Raw genomic sequence first — 17,337 nt, forward strand, 5'->3', positions numbered from 1 at the left:
TCTAATTTAATTTATTCTATTCCATTTTATTTTATTATTTATTTTTTCTTTTATTTTTTTTGTTATTTCCAGTCTCTTTTTGAGCAAGAAAACACTTAATTGAGAAGTTGCAAGATAGTTAGTTTAGATAGATGAGCCTTGCTGTGGAACATTCCAGGTAAACCAAAACATCTCCATGGAGACCACAGTACACGCCCTCTCATCACTTCCTGTCTGTGGTCAGAGATTTTCAAGGGCAGCTGTTGAAAATACCAGACACACATGGCACTGCTGCTAAGTTTAGCCCAAAAATGAACAGAGAAAGATTTGAATTGGAATTTTTAGAGACGAAATCTGGACAAGTTTGAATTCAAGATTTAGATTTACTTGTTTATATTTAATAAAGAGGTATATAGAAATTGTAAATATAAGTAATAATATTAATTAATTAAAAGTTGAAAGTAAGATATGATTTAAAAACATGCTTAAAGTAATAGGTAAAAGCTACTTAATGTACAAGGCAACAGGGAATATATATAAATCAGTACAAAAATTACAGCCATGATAAAAGTATCCACGGGTTGGCATCGCTGCCATAGCAATTAACAATTCAAACCAAAATATTCCATCTTTTCAATGAGCAGGAGTCCTCAAAATGTCACCTATAAACAGGAAGCTGAAACGCGCGAATGAACCAAAAATAATTCACTGTTCATTATATGGAAAGTAAACCGTATTATACCAAGTGTCACATGCCGTGTCCCAATTCGTCGGCTGCATTTGAAGAGCACTTACGTCACTTCCAGCGCGACGAGGCCTGTCCCATTTCATGCTCCCCACGAATGCACCCGACAAATGTGCAATGTGCCCAAATGTTTCCAGTGTTTCCATGACTCTTCTTCTATTAAATAATAAATAATTCAAAGTAAAACTGTAATTATTTCGGAGTCTATTTTAAACATTTGGCTCATTAGTCAGTGGCCTGGTTGCTAGGAGACATAACGGTTACGGTACTTCGAAGTGTGCAACCGTTGAATTGAGACAGTTTCATGTAGCACTGTTGTAGCTGAGGTAAACCAGTACTTACATTTAAAAGTACATTTTGTAGAGGCCGCAGACTCGATTTTTTCCCGTAAAAGAAGTGACACGCGGTGCATGATGGGATATAGAAGGCCGCGAAGTCTGCTCGGATGTTTCCTTCATTCACGGCCGATCTCCATGGAAACGCAGAGCTCATTCGTGGGTTGCATGAAATGGGACAGGCCTTGTCGCACCGGAAGTGACATAAGTGGCCCTCAAATGCAGCCGTGGAATTAGGACACGGCTCACGTACACTCCCTCAGAGCCCAGAGACACACTCAAGCTCTACATTTGAACTACTCTGTCGTTTTCATTTCTGTGTTTTTGTATTTTAAATCTGCATTAATCCCTGTTTGACGGACCTGTTCCTGAGTTTATTTTCCCAGCCTGTTTCCCACACTGATTCCTCAAAGTGGCATAGATTTAACCTGATAAAATAGATTTTAGTTGATATTAATTAAGACATTCATTCCTCAGTTGTTTAGTGCCTGATTTGTCATGTTAAGAATTACCTGTTTAAAGCACACTCGGTTGAATTTACTACAACTACGTTTGACTGTATTCTGTGTTGCGTTTGAGTCCAGTTTACCTGCGTGATACCGAGTTATAAATGCTACAGTTTCATTAAACACTAAGAGGAGCACATGAAACTCTAGTGAAACTGTGGTTTGGTTTGGGCTTGTTTTTACTTCCTGTTTTTGCCAGTTTACCCATAATCGTCATGGCAACCGTCGCACTAACCACATGGCGAATTAACAGCGGATATTACCTTGTATTAATCATGAACATATTTAAATAACTGTGGAAATATTTCATTTTCTTTAGATGAAAAAAGGGAACAAGGAGCCAAATCCTATAGTGCAGCTGTCGGTCCAGGACATAACAAGAGAGAGCAAGGTATGGACAAAATGAACATGTGTTTTTGTTTTATGATAAGCACATTCATTCACAGTTGTATTTATTTCCAGATTTGTTACACCACTGTTAATCCAGAATGGGAGGAAGCATTCACCTTTTTCATTCAAGATCCACGCACTCAAAACGTTGACATACAGGTGAGTTGTTAGGGCCTGTATAGTAATCAGTTAGGGCCTGTGATCAGTAATAAAACTGATAAAGAATTAGTATTTCACATTTACATTACATTCAAAATACCTTAAATTTCGGACTATAAGCTGCTACTTTTTTCCCTTTGAACCCTGCGACTTATACAACGGCGCTGCTAATTGCCACCGGGGGGCACTCTCTAGCAGTAAATGCAAATGTCAGACAGACGTGGGGAAAGATTATGCGCTGAAGAACACACTATTTTGATTTTGAACCGTCATTTTGCACATCATGCACACACCCTCATCATGGAAAATACATGAAGGCAATGGATCTGTCCATCAAAGAAGGAAATAGAGCCACAGCACGTAAGTTTGGCTTTAAAGAAGGAAATAGAGCCACTGCGCGTAAGTTTGGCCTCAAAGAAGGAAATAGAGCCACAGCACGTAAGTTTGGCCTTAAAGAAGGAAATAGAGCCACAGCACGTAAGTTTGGCCTCAAAGAAGGAAATAGAGCCACAGCACGTAAGTTTGGCCTTAAAGAAGGAAATAGAGCCACAGCACGTAAGTTTGGCCTTAAAGAAGGAAATAGAGCCACAGCACGTAAGTTTGGCATCAATGAATCGATGATGCAACATTGGAGGTGGCAGAAGAACTTAGTCGATGTAAAAAGAAGAGGTGTGCTCAACAGTACAAAATTTGCGATAGCTTATATTGAATGTGTGTATATGAAAAACAATTCAGCATGGATTTTAGAGCATTCTACAGGTACTGAGGTGTGACGCAGTTAAAAAAAGGCTAAATATGATAGCTGTGACTGTGCCTGGCTAACTATGAATATATTGTGTTCATTTAGTCTTTTAGCTTGTTTATTACATGACAACCAACACATGAGCTTAACCTTTTAACGTTACCATCAAAAAGAGTCTGGTATTTACATTGATATTACAACGTTACAGCTGTCGGCCTCTGAACTAATGACTTTTCAAACACATTAGTTAATTTGACAGTAAAAAAATGACTTTTCAGACCATGTTCTAGTCGTTTCTTGTTGAGGCTCTGAAGTTGTATTTGGAGTGATTCATGTTTGAGTAATCTTTAATCGCTTATTTTTAAGACGCCATTTTGCCGTTATACCCCCGTTTAACCTCCACTGTGACACGCCCACTGTGCTACGCCCACTATGACGTATGCACTTCCTTCTCCAGTTTTATTTTCTTAATCGGTGATATTTGTGGGATTCAGCAGTGTTGCGTAGTCATTTTGGTACAGATGACTCCGCTATTCGCTAGTGTGATGTGCAGCTATCCATAGGGGGCGCCGACAGCATGCAGCGTTTTGTAGTGATGATGTTTATGGCAACATCAGCTCCCATTGGACCTCAGTTTTCTAACATGGAAGAGGCGGATTTGTTTCTTTTATGAAATTGTTTTAAATGTGCAGATTATAACAAAAAGATCAATGAGTGTCAGAGATGAGAACTATAGAGACTCACTGTGTAACCTGAGTGTTGTTGCAGGTGAAAGATGCTGACCGTGTGCAGACTCTGGGGAGCCTCTCCATCCCTCTGTCTCGGCTCCTCTCAAACTCAAACCTGTGTCTGGATCAGTGGTTCCAACTCGAGAACTCAGGATCAGCCAGTCGCATCTACATCCACTCTGTGCTCCGGGTGAGGCAACAGTGAAATGGTTTATCTAGGAATTTATGAGATAGCTATGATTAAAGCCACAGTGTGTAACTTTTTAGCCAGAAAATATATTAAAATCAAAGCATGTTTTTTTTTTTTTTTTTTTTGGTTATGTTTATTGCACTGAAAAACACATGTCATTACTCTGAGTGGGTTTGCATTTTCACAAACCTGACTCTTATTTGACTTTGAGCAGGGCCTCAGTTGCTTGTCTCCATGGAAATGTTGTTTCTTTGGCTATGATATTTCACAGTACGACATTTAACATATCTATCTCCATGAAAAATGTTCCGGAGTATGGTTTTAACGTGCTATTTCCATGGAAATATATTCAGGTGATGTGCCACCTCCGGAAAGTTACATACTGTAGCTTTAAGCAGTGATGGAAGACGTACTCAATTTTATTACTTAAGTAAAAGTACAGATACTGGAGCAAGAAACACTAGAGTAAAAGCAAAAAACTCAAAGTACCTCTGTAAAAATGTACTTAAAGAGTAAAAAGTACAAGTGTTTCACGCAGATTTTGAGTCTTATGAAGCTTCAAATGTGGTGATTTTGATAAAGATTTGTGTGAATTTGTTCAACAGAATCTTTTTTTTCTATCTGTTTTTATTTGTATATTTTTATTTTGCTCAAATTATGAACATGTTAAAAATAAACCCTCAGCCTTTTCAGCAGGTCTCAAACTATAGTAAAAAATAATAAAAAAATACTTTTACTTTTCAGTCCAGTTAAAAATGTAGTGGAGTAGAAAATACAGATACTGCTCTCAAATGTAGTGACATAAAAGTAAAAAGTATCCACTGTAAAATGTGCTTAAGTAAACAAAAAATGCTATTATTACATTCACATATTACTGAGTGTTAGTGCCATAATATAAAAATGAACTGGATATAAAAATCAGATGCAGTGATGTTGATAACGAGTGATGTTGATATTACGTTTAAACTATGGAAAATGCACATAGATGTTGCCGTATAATCCTGTGTGTCTGTCGGTCATTGCCTCACATTTTCGTTTGAATACAGTTGACCACACCACGTCTGTCTCACCATATGATGCAAATTCTTCTAAATCCCATCTGACAGCCCCATGTAATATTTATCAACAACGACTACAGCGTTAAATAACTCATCTAAAAGGTGCTGTACCAGAGTTTGACCATCTTAAAAACATGATAAACAGAACTAGTTCATTTTAAACAGTTCGCTGTGATCCAAAGGTACTCCTCACTTACCTTATGCATTCAGAGCATCCTAATTATTCACCACAATGAGTTTATAAGTGTTTTTCACCACTCTCAGAAGCCAGTAGTTTTGTCATCACAGTAAAGCTAACAACAGCTAGCACACTTCCTGATTATCGAACAAGAAGACGCTTTGTAATTAGATGCAGACAGACTTATTTTAACCTCAACAGCTGCTTATACGCTATATCTGTACTGGGTCAAAGTCATTTTTATTAAATTTATCAAATTTATGGGAAGAAATTAGGTAACACCTTGTAACCCACTGTATAAATGAATGTGATGTGTGTTTCTTCTTCTGTGCCAGGTTTTGTGGTTGGACGAAGAGCGTATCACTGCAGATGCCTCGTCCAAACTCGAAGAAGGCGTTTCCAAACAGCTCCCCCAGCAGACTTCTCCTCATTCCAGCTTCGCCACTGAGGTAAACAAGCTGATCTGAAGGTTGGCGGTTCAGATCTCACTCTCAACATGAAGATTACAGATGAATGCTGTTGTTGTGTCCTTGGGAAAGACACTTAACCCACCTCGCACCCCAGTGTCTGTGTACACTGGTGTATGAACGTGTGTGTGAATGGGTGAGTGGTTCCTTGACGTAAAACATTTTGAGTGATTTGAAGGTTGCTGGGGACACTGGGCTTGGTGGTGATTAAATATTTAGTTTTATGAGTTTGTCACATGGACTGTATGTTCCAAATAGGAAGTGATCATGGGTGCACTTTGGCTCCATCGGCTCAAATTCACTTTACATTAGAAAACTGTGTCCCCTTTCTCTGTAACTGCTGCTGTCGGACTCGTCATTTTGGTCTTAAATGTTCGTATTAATCCGCTCTACATGATCCTGGGTTTTTTATTTCACTGTTGTGTCTGTTAATAAAGATATGAACATTAATAACAGACAAATCAGACGCCTTCTTTCCCCAAGGTCACTCCCACTAGCGTTGTCTTCAACAGCCTCGTTCCGGATTGGCTCTTTGGTTGTTATGATACTCAGTCGGAATTCCTAATATGGAACTGCTCCAAATTGGCCCTATAACTCTCCTCGATGAGCTTCATTTGACTGAAGCTGAACGCTGTGGGGGACGTCACACTCACTTAGTCCACTTCTTTATACAGTCTGTGGTTTGTCATTTTCAATATTGATCTAAATTTTCCACAATAAGTTCAAATTTCAAAGATGGTTCTACGCAGTACGAGGGAAAAAATCATAGGGAAAAAAAATCACATAGTGGAACCAATGAGTGAAGCAGTAAACTGAGGTGAGAGAAATTTGATTTGGCTCAAAATGATGGGTGACCAATGAGCTCCTTTGTTTCACATGTGTCACTGAAATAAAAAAATCTGATTGGACGGGCCTGTTTGTGCCTGGCTCGAGTCCACACTCATATCCCTCTGTATAAAAAAAATACAGAGACATACCATTCTGAGTTTGCCAGTCAGTACATACCCCACATTTCTCGCTAAATACAAATTGTCTTTTGTTTCCAGGGCCTGCTCAGAATCCACCTGTTGGCCGGTCAAAACCTGGTACCCAAAGATAACCTGATGGGAGGAATGGTGAAAGGAAAGAGCGATCCTTATGTCAAAATGAACATCGGAGGAGAGACTTTCACCAGCCAAGTCATCAAGGCCAACCTCAACCCCACCTGGAACGAGATGTACGAGGTAGAGACTTTAACAACATTATTATTTTTAACATTTTTAAATCAAGTTTCAGTTCACAGCTCACATTTTAAACAGGCCCAGAACCACATTTGAGAGAAACTGAAATATGAGCTGCTAAACTAATACAACAATTCCATGCATTTCAGAACATGTTTGTAGAGGTCTTAACTACATTTTATTTGCACATACAAGTAAAAACAGTGCTAACAGACACAAAACATCAAATTTACTGCAGAGGGGAGAGTGTGGAGACCATAACTGTCTTTCACCTCCCCTAAAACATGTTTGTAGCACAACAGACGTGAACAGGCAAGTTGACTTACTCACAATAGTTCAAATATTAAACATTTGTATGAATCCACATGTGTTTTAATTGACTTTTAAAACAATCCAGTGTGGAAATAGACAAGAATAGTGGATAATTTATTCCAGACGGTAGGCCCTTGGTTCTGCACAAGGGAACATAAAAGTCTAAGGTGAAGGACATTTCAACGTTTTCATAAGATCTGGGTAAAACATTGGACAAATGCACATACATGACACTTATACATATGTGTAGTGTATTTGCATTGTATTTTCTGAACAAAGGAGCAGATGAGGACAGTCTGTGTGAAGAATAAACTCTTGTTGAGATGTGTGTTGCATGTAGTCCCCCAAACCATGTTACAACACAAACATGATGTGATGATACAGTAAAGTATAGTGTCATCATGCACAAACATTTATAGAGGAACAAACTTCACTCAAAATACCAATGGATTTCATTTTTTCTACAAACATGTTGGATATGATATTTCTAGTTCATTTTTTGATCCACAATCTTTCATGATATCGTCAACAGATATTGTAACATCTTGATTATATATAAATCATAACATCTGCCTTTTGTATATTTAAAGAAAGTTGATTTGCTTTAAACCACTCAGAGATATGATCGATGTCCTCATTTGCTTTTCTTATCAGACTATCAAGAGTCAAATGATATAATAGACATCATGAATCACCTGCAAACCTGAAGGGCAACACCTTTTTACAAACTTTTTTTAGATCATTAATTTAAATTATGAATAAGAGAGGTCCCAAAATGGAGCCCTGCGGAACACCACAAATTATCTTACCTCTAGTTTTGGTTGTGACCATTCAAATAGCAATTCTATTTTTTATGTGTATGTGTGTAATTTCATTTTCCTGAATTAGGTGGTTTTGACTCAACTTCACGGTCAGGATCTGCAGCTGGAGGTGTTTGATAAAGACATGGATGTAAAGGACGACTTCATGGGGAGGTAGGCAGCATCTAGTTTCTGTTAAATCCAGTGTGCTTTACATAAAATATACTTTACAAAGAAAGTCTGTTGGTTCATAGTTCTGTTTTTAATGTTACTTTTCCCTCATCGTAGGCTGAAAATAAGTCTACAAGACATCATCAAGTCTCAGTGCACAGATCAGGTGAGTTATGAAGGAACCATTCAGCAAAGTGTAAAAACTAACTTGGCTCACGTTGGATTTATCAAGATATAGCTTAAAGTTCTACATATCTTACACATTTCTTAAGAAAATACCTAAATATTAATTATCATATTTTCCAGACTATAAGTCGCACCAGCCAAAAAATGCATAATAATGAAAAAAATAATAATATTAGTCACATTTTTTGGGAAATTAATTTCACAAAATACATGACCAAGAGCAGATGCTTCCTCTTCCTGGCTGTCATAGGTACACAAGTCTAGAATGCCCTCACAAGAGTTCAGTGTGAGAATAACAAAGATGTGAAATATTTTAATAATTTCACATATAAGCCGAGTATAAATCGCACACCCGGCCAAACTATGAAAAAAAGTGTGATTTATAGTCCTTAAAATATGGTACACATCTTACCACTCTGAAACAGCTCAAGCTGAAAGTGTGTCGGGAAAAAGTAGAACACTATGACGAATATTTTAATCTGATTGGTCGAACAGTGGAACAAGCCAAAAAATCTAACTTGTTAAATCCAGTTGAGAGAAAAGCACAAACAAAAACAAGATATCTGTATTTTTGTTAAAATTGGCTGTTCATCTTTTGGTATCGCCATGTTTGTTTTGGTTCATTTGGATTCTTCACCTTTGGCTTCTGCTTCTGCTCTGTGGTTGGTCGGTGCCCTGCTAGTCAAATTTGACTTGCAGCAGGTGCGTCTCAAGATCGATTCTCATGAGTTTGCAAAGTTTAATTTATATAATCAAAGTTTATATAAAACCAGCTCCGTTACGTTTGATTTGTTTTGCCTTTAGTGGTACACGCTGAACGATGTGAAGTCTGGTCGTGTCCATCTGGTGCTGGAGTGGGTCCCAACTTCCTCTGAGTCAAACCACGTCGACCAGGTAAAACATAACATATTCGTTTTCATTTAATGCAATTTTTGGTTTTAACGTCGGTGTAGTATTCATTGTGACAGGCCTGGATGCAAATTAATAATCCAACACAAGACTTGCATAATTATATTTCTTTATTATTTTGTGTTTTAGGTTCTTAACTTTCTCTCAAGGCAGTCGTACCAGAACAAAGCCATTCCCGCTGCAGCTCTTCTCTTTGTCTTAATAGAACAGGCCGATGGTTTACCAGTGAGTATGAAACCACATCCGGGTCATGTGAGTTGTATTTTTGTGCATGTGGCTGCTGATCTTGACAGTAAATACGTTCTATAGGGACAGAACTCTTTTAAAGCCTCCAAAGAATCAGTGCAATGTTGACTTTAACAGCCACATCAAAAACAATAACAATCAATAACATCAGCAGCTTTTTACCATCTAAAAACATTGCAAAAATCAAAGGTAAACTGTCAAAGTCAGACTTATAGAGACTCATCCCTGCATTTGTCTCCAGTAGGTTAGACTACTGTAATGTCCTGCTCACTGGCCTCTCCACACAAGCCTTAAGACACTGCAGTACAACCAGAACTCTGCTGCTCGGGTTGTGACTAGAACCAGGAAGTACTTCACACATGTGTCCTGTGGCTCAGGTCTTTGGCTCCTGTGGCTCAAAGAATAGACTTTAAAGCAGCTCTGTGTGTGAACAAGTCTCTCCATGGACCAGCACCAAAGAACAACTCCCACATGAGCCACATGAACCATCTCACACTGAGGACTAAACCGGGACTAAACCAGGTCTAAACCAGGACTAAACCGGAACTAAACCGGGACTGAACCAGGACTAAACCGGAACTAAACGAGGACTGAACCAGGACTAAACCAGGACTAAACCAGGACAAAACCAGGACTGAGCCAGGACTGAAGCATGACTAAACCAGGAATACACCAGGGCTAGAACATTTTATATAAATCAGCCTACTTTATATCAGATTTTGGCTGCAAAATTCTTCTTTTAAATGAATGGGATTCCTCTTAACCAGAAGTGGAACTAGGAGCATTTAGAGGCAAAAGTGGGCAGAGTAAGGTCAATACAATACTTAAGTATATATATATTTTTTCATACAATGTTTTTTTCAGGTGAAGAAGAGCGGTAAAGATCCTAAAGTGGGAGCAGAAATCAGGCTGGATAAACAGTCTCGTAAAACAACAGTAAGTTCATTTAGTAAAGTTTATCATCATTTCACACATTCACTCTGATATAAATAACTTAATGTAAATTTGCAGGTGTGTGATCGAACTACATCTCCCGCGTGGCACGAGGCTTTCTGCTTCCTGGTTCGTGACCCCAGAGAGGACATACTGGTTGTCAAGGTAACAATGCACCATCTACCTATTTTGAACAACATTAAAGTAACACTATGTAACCTTCTGGAGGTGGCTTGACACTTAGAAATAGAAAGTTTAAACCATACTTTAAATGTTCCAAAGTATGGAGTCGTGTTGGTGACGGACTTCCATCAAAAAGTTACACTGTGTTGCTTTAACAGAATTGCATCATGGTCATTAGGTTCCAGACGATGAGGCTCTGGAGCTAAACACTAAATCAAGTCTTCTACTGTGTACATGGTGTTTTAATCATCATTTTTTGGCAGCTTTAGTGCAAACTAGGTTAATTTGCAGCTTTGTGCTCAAAAAGAGTGAAAAACTGAGTTTGTGCTGACTCCAGTGACGTCTGCACTTTCAAGTACTATGTGACATCACACATGACTGCCCTGATTACAGCCAAGTGTTTCTGATCACAAACACCTGGCTGCAGGGGCAGAGTGTAGATACTTGTTAGAACAATCACACTGTTCCTTATACCTCCAGGCCCCACCCCTCCTCCTTTGTCACTCTCCCCTTTAGTCCTCCAGGTACTGCCCAGTTTATCAGTATTATCGTTATTTGAAATGTGGTTGTGGGCGGAGTTTAGCTGTTTAGTCCCACTTTAATGTCTATAGGACAAATTAAATAACAAATAAAGCCACAGTGACCACAGTTAAACTCTCGGATGTTTCCGTCAGCTGTCCCATAGCTGGACACTGCCCATCGGCTCCCTGGTCATCCCCCTCCGAGAGCTGCTGTCGGAGCCGGAGCTGGTCCTGGATCAGTGGTTCCATCTGGACGGAGGTCTCCCAGACAGCCAGGTGCTACTCAGGGCCGAACTCAAGGTAAAGGGACTGTGGTGTTTACACAATTAAGTACAGTATTTCAGTTAGGCCTGTCATGATGATTACTGTTGATAGGTTCACACCTTTTGAATCCATCAACTGTATCAGCTCAGTATTTATCATGTGTTCATTTCTTTGCAGTAGTGGGTCTGGCCTGTATTATTTTCTGTTATAGTAGGATAGATTTGACAATAATTACAATATGCTTATTTATGTGTTTAGGATAATTAGAGGAATTCTACTACTACTACTACTACTACTACTACTACTACTACTACTACTACTACTACTACTACTACTACTACTACTACTACTACTAATAATAATAATAATAATAATAACAATAATAATAATACATTCATTTATTACAAGTTAAATTACACTGTGTGATTTTATTTCAGATGTTGATTCCCTCCAAATGTCCAGTGCCCAAAGAGCCCAAAGTGAGTGTCCCTGCTCCATCGGGTCCTCCGCCTGCCCCCAGAAGAGAGGAGACTGACCCTGCGCTGAAGTAAGACCCACTTCTGTCACTGTTATTTATTTATTTATATAGTTTGTTTATTTTTATTTTTATTGATTATTGTCACATGACATTACAACACTCTAAAGAGCCCGTGGTTTAACGTGGTGCTGGAGGACAGATCAAAACTCTATGATGGAATGAGCTTCAACTGTCTTAAGATGGACATCTGCACAGACAGACACAGGCTCACCTCACTCGGAGCGACCGTTTACTGCGCTGTTGTTAACTTGTTAAATAACTGTTTCTGTATTTATTACTTATTCAAGTTACAAATATGACATATGCATTTTCATAGATGTAAAAAATATGTCTGTGTAACTGCGTATTTCCTGATAAACTGACATTTTTAAAAGTCTGTATCTGGGCGGGGCTCACCTGCTCTCAGACCTTCAGCACTGCCTCAAAAACACACCCTCTGAAAATGACTCAATAAAGACAATGTCACTGCTGCATGTTTTACTTGTTGTGGCTTAGGACTATCCACTGGTTTCAGAACAATGAAAAATACCAAATCAAAGTAAATATTATATGTTTTGAATAATCAACTGTCCTCTAAATGGCTCAATGACAATAAGTTTAAATATTTGTGGCTTATATTGGCGTCTGCCCTCCAGCTTAAATCGTTACATCAAATTCAAAAATAATATGAAAATAACCTATTGATTTTCTCTATTCTGTCCCAGATCCAGCTCTGTGGATCCTGCTCCAGTGGAGACTCTCGTTCCCTCAGTGTTGGTGAGAGACGAGGAAGAGGTTAAAGCTGCAGAAGCCCCAACAGCAGCAGAGGAAGAGGAAGAGGAGGAGGAGGAAGAGGAGGAAGAGGTCCCTGTGGTCACCCTCCCGCCCCACACCTCTCCAGATATCAGCTTCGCCAGTGAGGTTTGTGTGAAACAGAACAAAAGTATTTCTAAAGCAGCTCTGCTCGTTTTGAATGGAGTTAACGTGTTGTCAGTGTAGAGCAAATACTTCAAAACTTATTTTTTACAGAAATCGGTAATAGCAGTCGATATTTACTACTACTGAATGAATTGAATTTGAATTTATTTTATTATTGTGTCTTGTATACAAATATGCCGAGCCCTTTAATGGCCTTATAAGACACCATTAACAAAATATAATCAAATACAGAATGCCAGTTTCCAGACGTGTGTTATTTAAATAAACTCATTTGCAGCTTTTTCCAGACTTTGCAGAGAAATGATGCAAACTTATAAACATTACACTTCATCTTGTTGCCATCATTACACCAGAACATATCAGGACATTGGGTGAACATTTCATCAAATAAAGGATTTCTGAATTCATCATAAAATGGACAATACGACAAAAAATGAGCTTCACTTTACACTTCTCCCAACTCACACAAACCACAAATTCTTTCTTCTTCAGGGGCTTCAAAAAAACTCCCAGGCCAGGGGAAGGATCCCTGCCACAGCTTTGCATCAGCGATCTTTGATTCATGCTCAAATTTGCTCAAATTTGCTCTGACATAAAATCTTCCTTAAAAACTTAAACCTCTTTAAGTTTTGAATTAGTCTGTTTAATGAATCATGACATCACAAGGTGGAACAGAGCATTTTGAGCTTTGGATATGTGACAGACTAATAATAAAGTGTCACTCAAACATCCATCCATCCATCCATTTTCTTCCGCTTATCCGGGGCCGGGTCGCGGGGGCAGCAGTCTAAGCAGGGACTCCCAGACTTCCCTCACCCCGGACACGTCCTCCAGCTCCTCCGGTGGGACCCCAAGGCGTTCCCAGGCCAGCCGAGAGACATAGTCCCTCCAGCGTGTCCTGGGTCTTCCCCGGGGCCTCCTCCCGGTGGGACATGCCCAGAACACCTCCCTAGGGAGGCGTCCAGGAGGCATCCTGAGCAGATGCCCGAGCCACCTCAGCTGGTTCCTCTCAACGTGTAGGAGCAGCGGCTCTACTCCGAGCTCCTCCTGTGTGACCGAGCTCCTCACCCTATCCCTAAGGGTGCGCCCAGCCACTCTGCGGAGGAAGCCCATTTCAGCCGCTTGTATCCGCGATCTTGTCCTTTCGGTCATTACCCAAAGCTCATGACCATAGGTGAGGGTAGGAACGTAGATTGACCGGTAAATCGAGAGCTTCGCCTTCCGGCTCAGCTCCTTCTTTACCACAACGGACCGATACAGCGACCGCATCACTGCAGACGCTGCACCGATCCGCCTGTCAATCTCCCGCTCCTTCCTTCCCTCACTCGTGAACAAGACCCCGAGATACTTGAACTCCTCCACTTGGGGCAGAGACTCACCACCCACCCGGAGAGAGCAACCCACCTTTTTCCGGTCACTCAAACATGTGTAAATGAAACAAAACACAACTCCAGGTCTGTTTTTGAGCAGGGAGCAGCATTATAACATGACTTAAGGCTCATGAGAGTCACTTTTGCGTAATATAGGACCTTTATTTATTTAGACCCTCAACAGCTCAAAACTTAAGACATAAAAGAAAAGGTAGGCCTGATAAATACTGAACCCAAAATATAGTCAATGTAGTTGATGCATTACAAATACATTTTATCTCCTTAATTGTTTCTGTGTGGTGTTTTGTTGTGCTCCTCCTGTAGGGGATGCTGAGGATCGTCCTGCTGGAGGCTCAGAGTCTGGTGGCCAAAGATAAAGTGATGGGAATGGTGAAGGGGAAGAGCGACCCCTATGCCAAGATCACTGTGGGACAATCTGTTTTCAAGAGCAACGTCGTGAAGGAAAACCTCAACCCCGTGTGGAACGAGATGTACCAAGTGAGAGGGGGAGGGAGCAGGAGTAATAGCAGTAGTAATAGTAGTTATTGTTGTAGTGTTAGGTCGTTTTCACACATCAGTGTCTCGGGGGACCGACCCCAGTGGCAATAAATTTAGTTCTCTCGTCATTCACCCCAAACACCATGAGCCACGCCAAAGTCCATCAGCTGATCACCAAACGTATTTCCATGACAACACACTTCAAGCAACAGAGCCCCGTGAATATGGACACACACGCTCGCTTCCCCTGTACGCAGTGGGCTTTCCTTTCACCTGTGGCTTAATATGGCGTGAGGGCTGTAAGGGCTGGTGGAGAAAATGCTTTTGGAATGACAGACAGACCCAGACTCATCTGCGCAGTCAGACTCGAGCTCACCTGCGCAGACAGACACAGACTCACCTGCGCAGACAGTCCTGGGCTCATCTGCGCAGACAGACACAGATTCACCTGCGCAAACAGACACACCTGCACAAACAGACCCAGACTCACCTGCGCAGACAGAATCGAGCTCACCTGCGCAAACAGACACAAACTCACCTGCGCAGACAGACACAGACTCACCTGCGCAAACAGACACAAACTCACCTGCGCAGACAGACACAGACTCACCTGCGCAGACAGACACAGACTCACCTGCACAGACAGAGGCAGGCGGAGACTGTGGCTGATTTTAAGTTGATCCAAACTGCCTCGTCAGACGAACGCATCCAAACATCAGCTCCAGCGCCTGTTCATAGAAATATATGGGATCCAAGCATTTTTTTGCCCAATTCCAAGGATTTTTACTGTCACCACAGACCGTGTACATTGGACGCGTTCACAGTGCACTCGCCATGCTCCAGAATGTGACCTTAGTAGTAGTGGTAGTTGTTGTTATTTGTTGTTGTTGTTGTTTTTCTTGGTTTTTTTTTTAGGAACATCTATGGGAAAAATTTATGATAAATGTATTTCCAGAACCAGAGTGAGGATGGTCACTGTTGAGCTCGATAGTGGTAGTACTTTAGTCTGACAGTAGTAGTAATAGTAGTTTAAATTTCTTGACGCACTGCTCTTTTATGTTGTGTGTTTGTTTAGGTGGTGCTGAGGGCCCAGGCGGGGCAGGAGGTGCAGGTGGAGCTGTTTGACAAAGACATGGACTCAGACGACTTCTTGGGCAGGTGAGGTTCTGTCTGATCCACCTGAGCTGACACAATGTTCAGTCTGTGTCATTATGGGCTGATATAATTATAACTCCAGACGTGGACTCACCTCTTTATCTTCTTAATGTGATGTTTTGTTCCACATTTATTTTGTTTTTTCAATGCTTTAATTTAATGCTTTAAGTATAAAAAGACGTGATAATCAGTTCTCAATGCTATTGTTTTATTTTATCTTTTTAAATTTTGCTTAGATTTAGTAAAAAAAAGGTGATATCACAACAACCGTTTAATCGCATAAAGTTGTGACTTAAAGCCCCAATATGCAACTTTTCTGACGTGGAGGGAATGCCACCTTCTTCTCTCCATGCATGTAATTGCTTTGCCAGGTTACAAATAAGAATGAGTGAAAGAATGAGTGTTTTCCATGTTTTTTTGGGTTTTTTTTGAGCAATAAAAAACACTGTTATGGGAAAAAACCTAGATGGATATGCTTAATGCCATACAGTGAGACATTCCAGACAAAGCAATTACATCTCCATGGAGACAAGCAGGCGTGAAAAGTTATGTAATGCACCTTGAAAATGGTAAAGTTCATGCATAAGTCACTCTTTTCTTTACTGTAAACAGGTTCAAAGTGAGTGTGGCCGACATCATCGGCTCACAGTTCTCAGACCAGGTTTGTACTTTTTCTTGCAAATCTTTTATCATATTCAAAGCAAAACTAAATTTTCCCAAGTATAATTTTATTTTGTTTTCAGTGGTACACCTTAAATGATGTTAAATCCGGTAGAGTTCGTCTGATTCTGGAGTGGATCCCGACCGTTTCCCATCATGCAGCACTGGCCAGAGTAAGTGCAGCTATTCTTCTGTTATAACTTATATCCAGAGACTGTTTATATTAATGAACATAGTTGACCTGCTAGAAAAATACACCTGTACAGAGGGAGACTTGGGACAAACACTTGATATAAGAGCTGTATATAACCAAACTTCACATGAAACTTTAAACAAACATAGTCCATTTTAAATAACTTTTTGTGGCTCTGAATAAAGGTTTAGATATTTAGATAAATGTATACAACAAAAACCTCATTTCAGATGTGTAAACAATATCTCAAAGTTCCATTTCTGCAACTTTCCCCCCTGTGGAAGTCATTTTGATTCCTAATGCATGTTATTGGCCCTCGCCACTCACGAAGTGATGGCGAGGGGCATTGTTCTTCCTGGGTTTCTTCTTCTTATTATTATTATTTTTTTTCTCCCCCTGGGATCGCAATTTTCACCCCCTGAACGTCAACGAAAAGTCTCACATGGGGGTATCAAATCGACCGGCTTGGCAAAAAATTCAAGAAAATATGCATCACGAAAATGACCCACACACACTGGCTCGACAGCGCCACCTAGAAAATTCAAAATTTTAAAATGAATTGGGAGCCGACATGCATTTTTCACCCTAGCTCGACGAAATTCACACCAGTGATAGAGCTCTTGGAGACAAGCAAAAAAGCCAATCATAGTGTGGCCCTAGGACGGACAGGAAGTCGGCTATATTGAATCGAAAATTCGCCAAATTTTTCGTTGTGTATTTTCAAAACCCTACTAGTCTCAGGTTTTTGGTCCAAATGAGCTCAGATTTCACATGCCACATCCA

At 40.1% G+C, this 17,337-nt stretch overlaps 1 protein-coding gene across 1 annotated transcript in view; it reads left to right on the forward strand.

The window, feature by feature from the left end:
- esyt1b (extended synaptotagmin-like protein 1b) overlaps window positions 1-17,337 on the forward strand; it is a 58,649-nt gene that overhangs the window by 19,517 nt on the left and 21,795 nt on the right. The window contains exons 14-31 of the mRNA XM_055222040.1: window positions 1,885-1,956; window positions 2,028-2,114; window positions 3,625-3,774; window positions 5,346-5,459; window positions 6,524-6,700; window positions 7,898-7,983; window positions 8,098-8,146; window positions 8,971-9,060; window positions 9,205-9,300; window positions 10,186-10,257; window positions 10,333-10,419; window positions 11,112-11,258; window positions 11,660-11,769; window positions 12,465-12,660; window positions 14,373-14,546; window positions 15,622-15,704; window positions 16,314-16,362; window positions 16,445-16,534. Coding sequence (XP_055078015.1) covers window positions 1,885-1,956; window positions 2,028-2,114; window positions 3,625-3,774; window positions 5,346-5,459; window positions 6,524-6,700; window positions 7,898-7,983; window positions 8,098-8,146; window positions 8,971-9,060; window positions 9,205-9,300; window positions 10,186-10,257; window positions 10,333-10,419; window positions 11,112-11,258; window positions 11,660-11,769; window positions 12,465-12,660; window positions 14,373-14,546; window positions 15,622-15,704; window positions 16,314-16,362; window positions 16,445-16,534 — 1,929 coding nt within the window. The remainder of the gene's footprint in view (window positions 1-1,884; window positions 1,957-2,027; window positions 2,115-3,624; window positions 3,775-5,345; window positions 5,460-6,523; window positions 6,701-7,897; window positions 7,984-8,097; window positions 8,147-8,970; window positions 9,061-9,204; window positions 9,301-10,185; window positions 10,258-10,332; window positions 10,420-11,111; window positions 11,259-11,659; window positions 11,770-12,464; window positions 12,661-14,372; window positions 14,547-15,621; window positions 15,705-16,313; window positions 16,363-16,444; window positions 16,535-17,337) is intronic.

This window comes from Periophthalmus magnuspinnatus, chromosome 5, assembly GCF_009829125.3.
Source record: "Periophthalmus magnuspinnatus isolate fPerMag1 chromosome 5, fPerMag1.2.pri, whole genome shotgun sequence".
Taxonomy (NCBI): domain Eukaryota; kingdom Metazoa; phylum Chordata; class Actinopteri; order Gobiiformes; family Gobiidae; genus Periophthalmus; species Periophthalmus magnuspinnatus.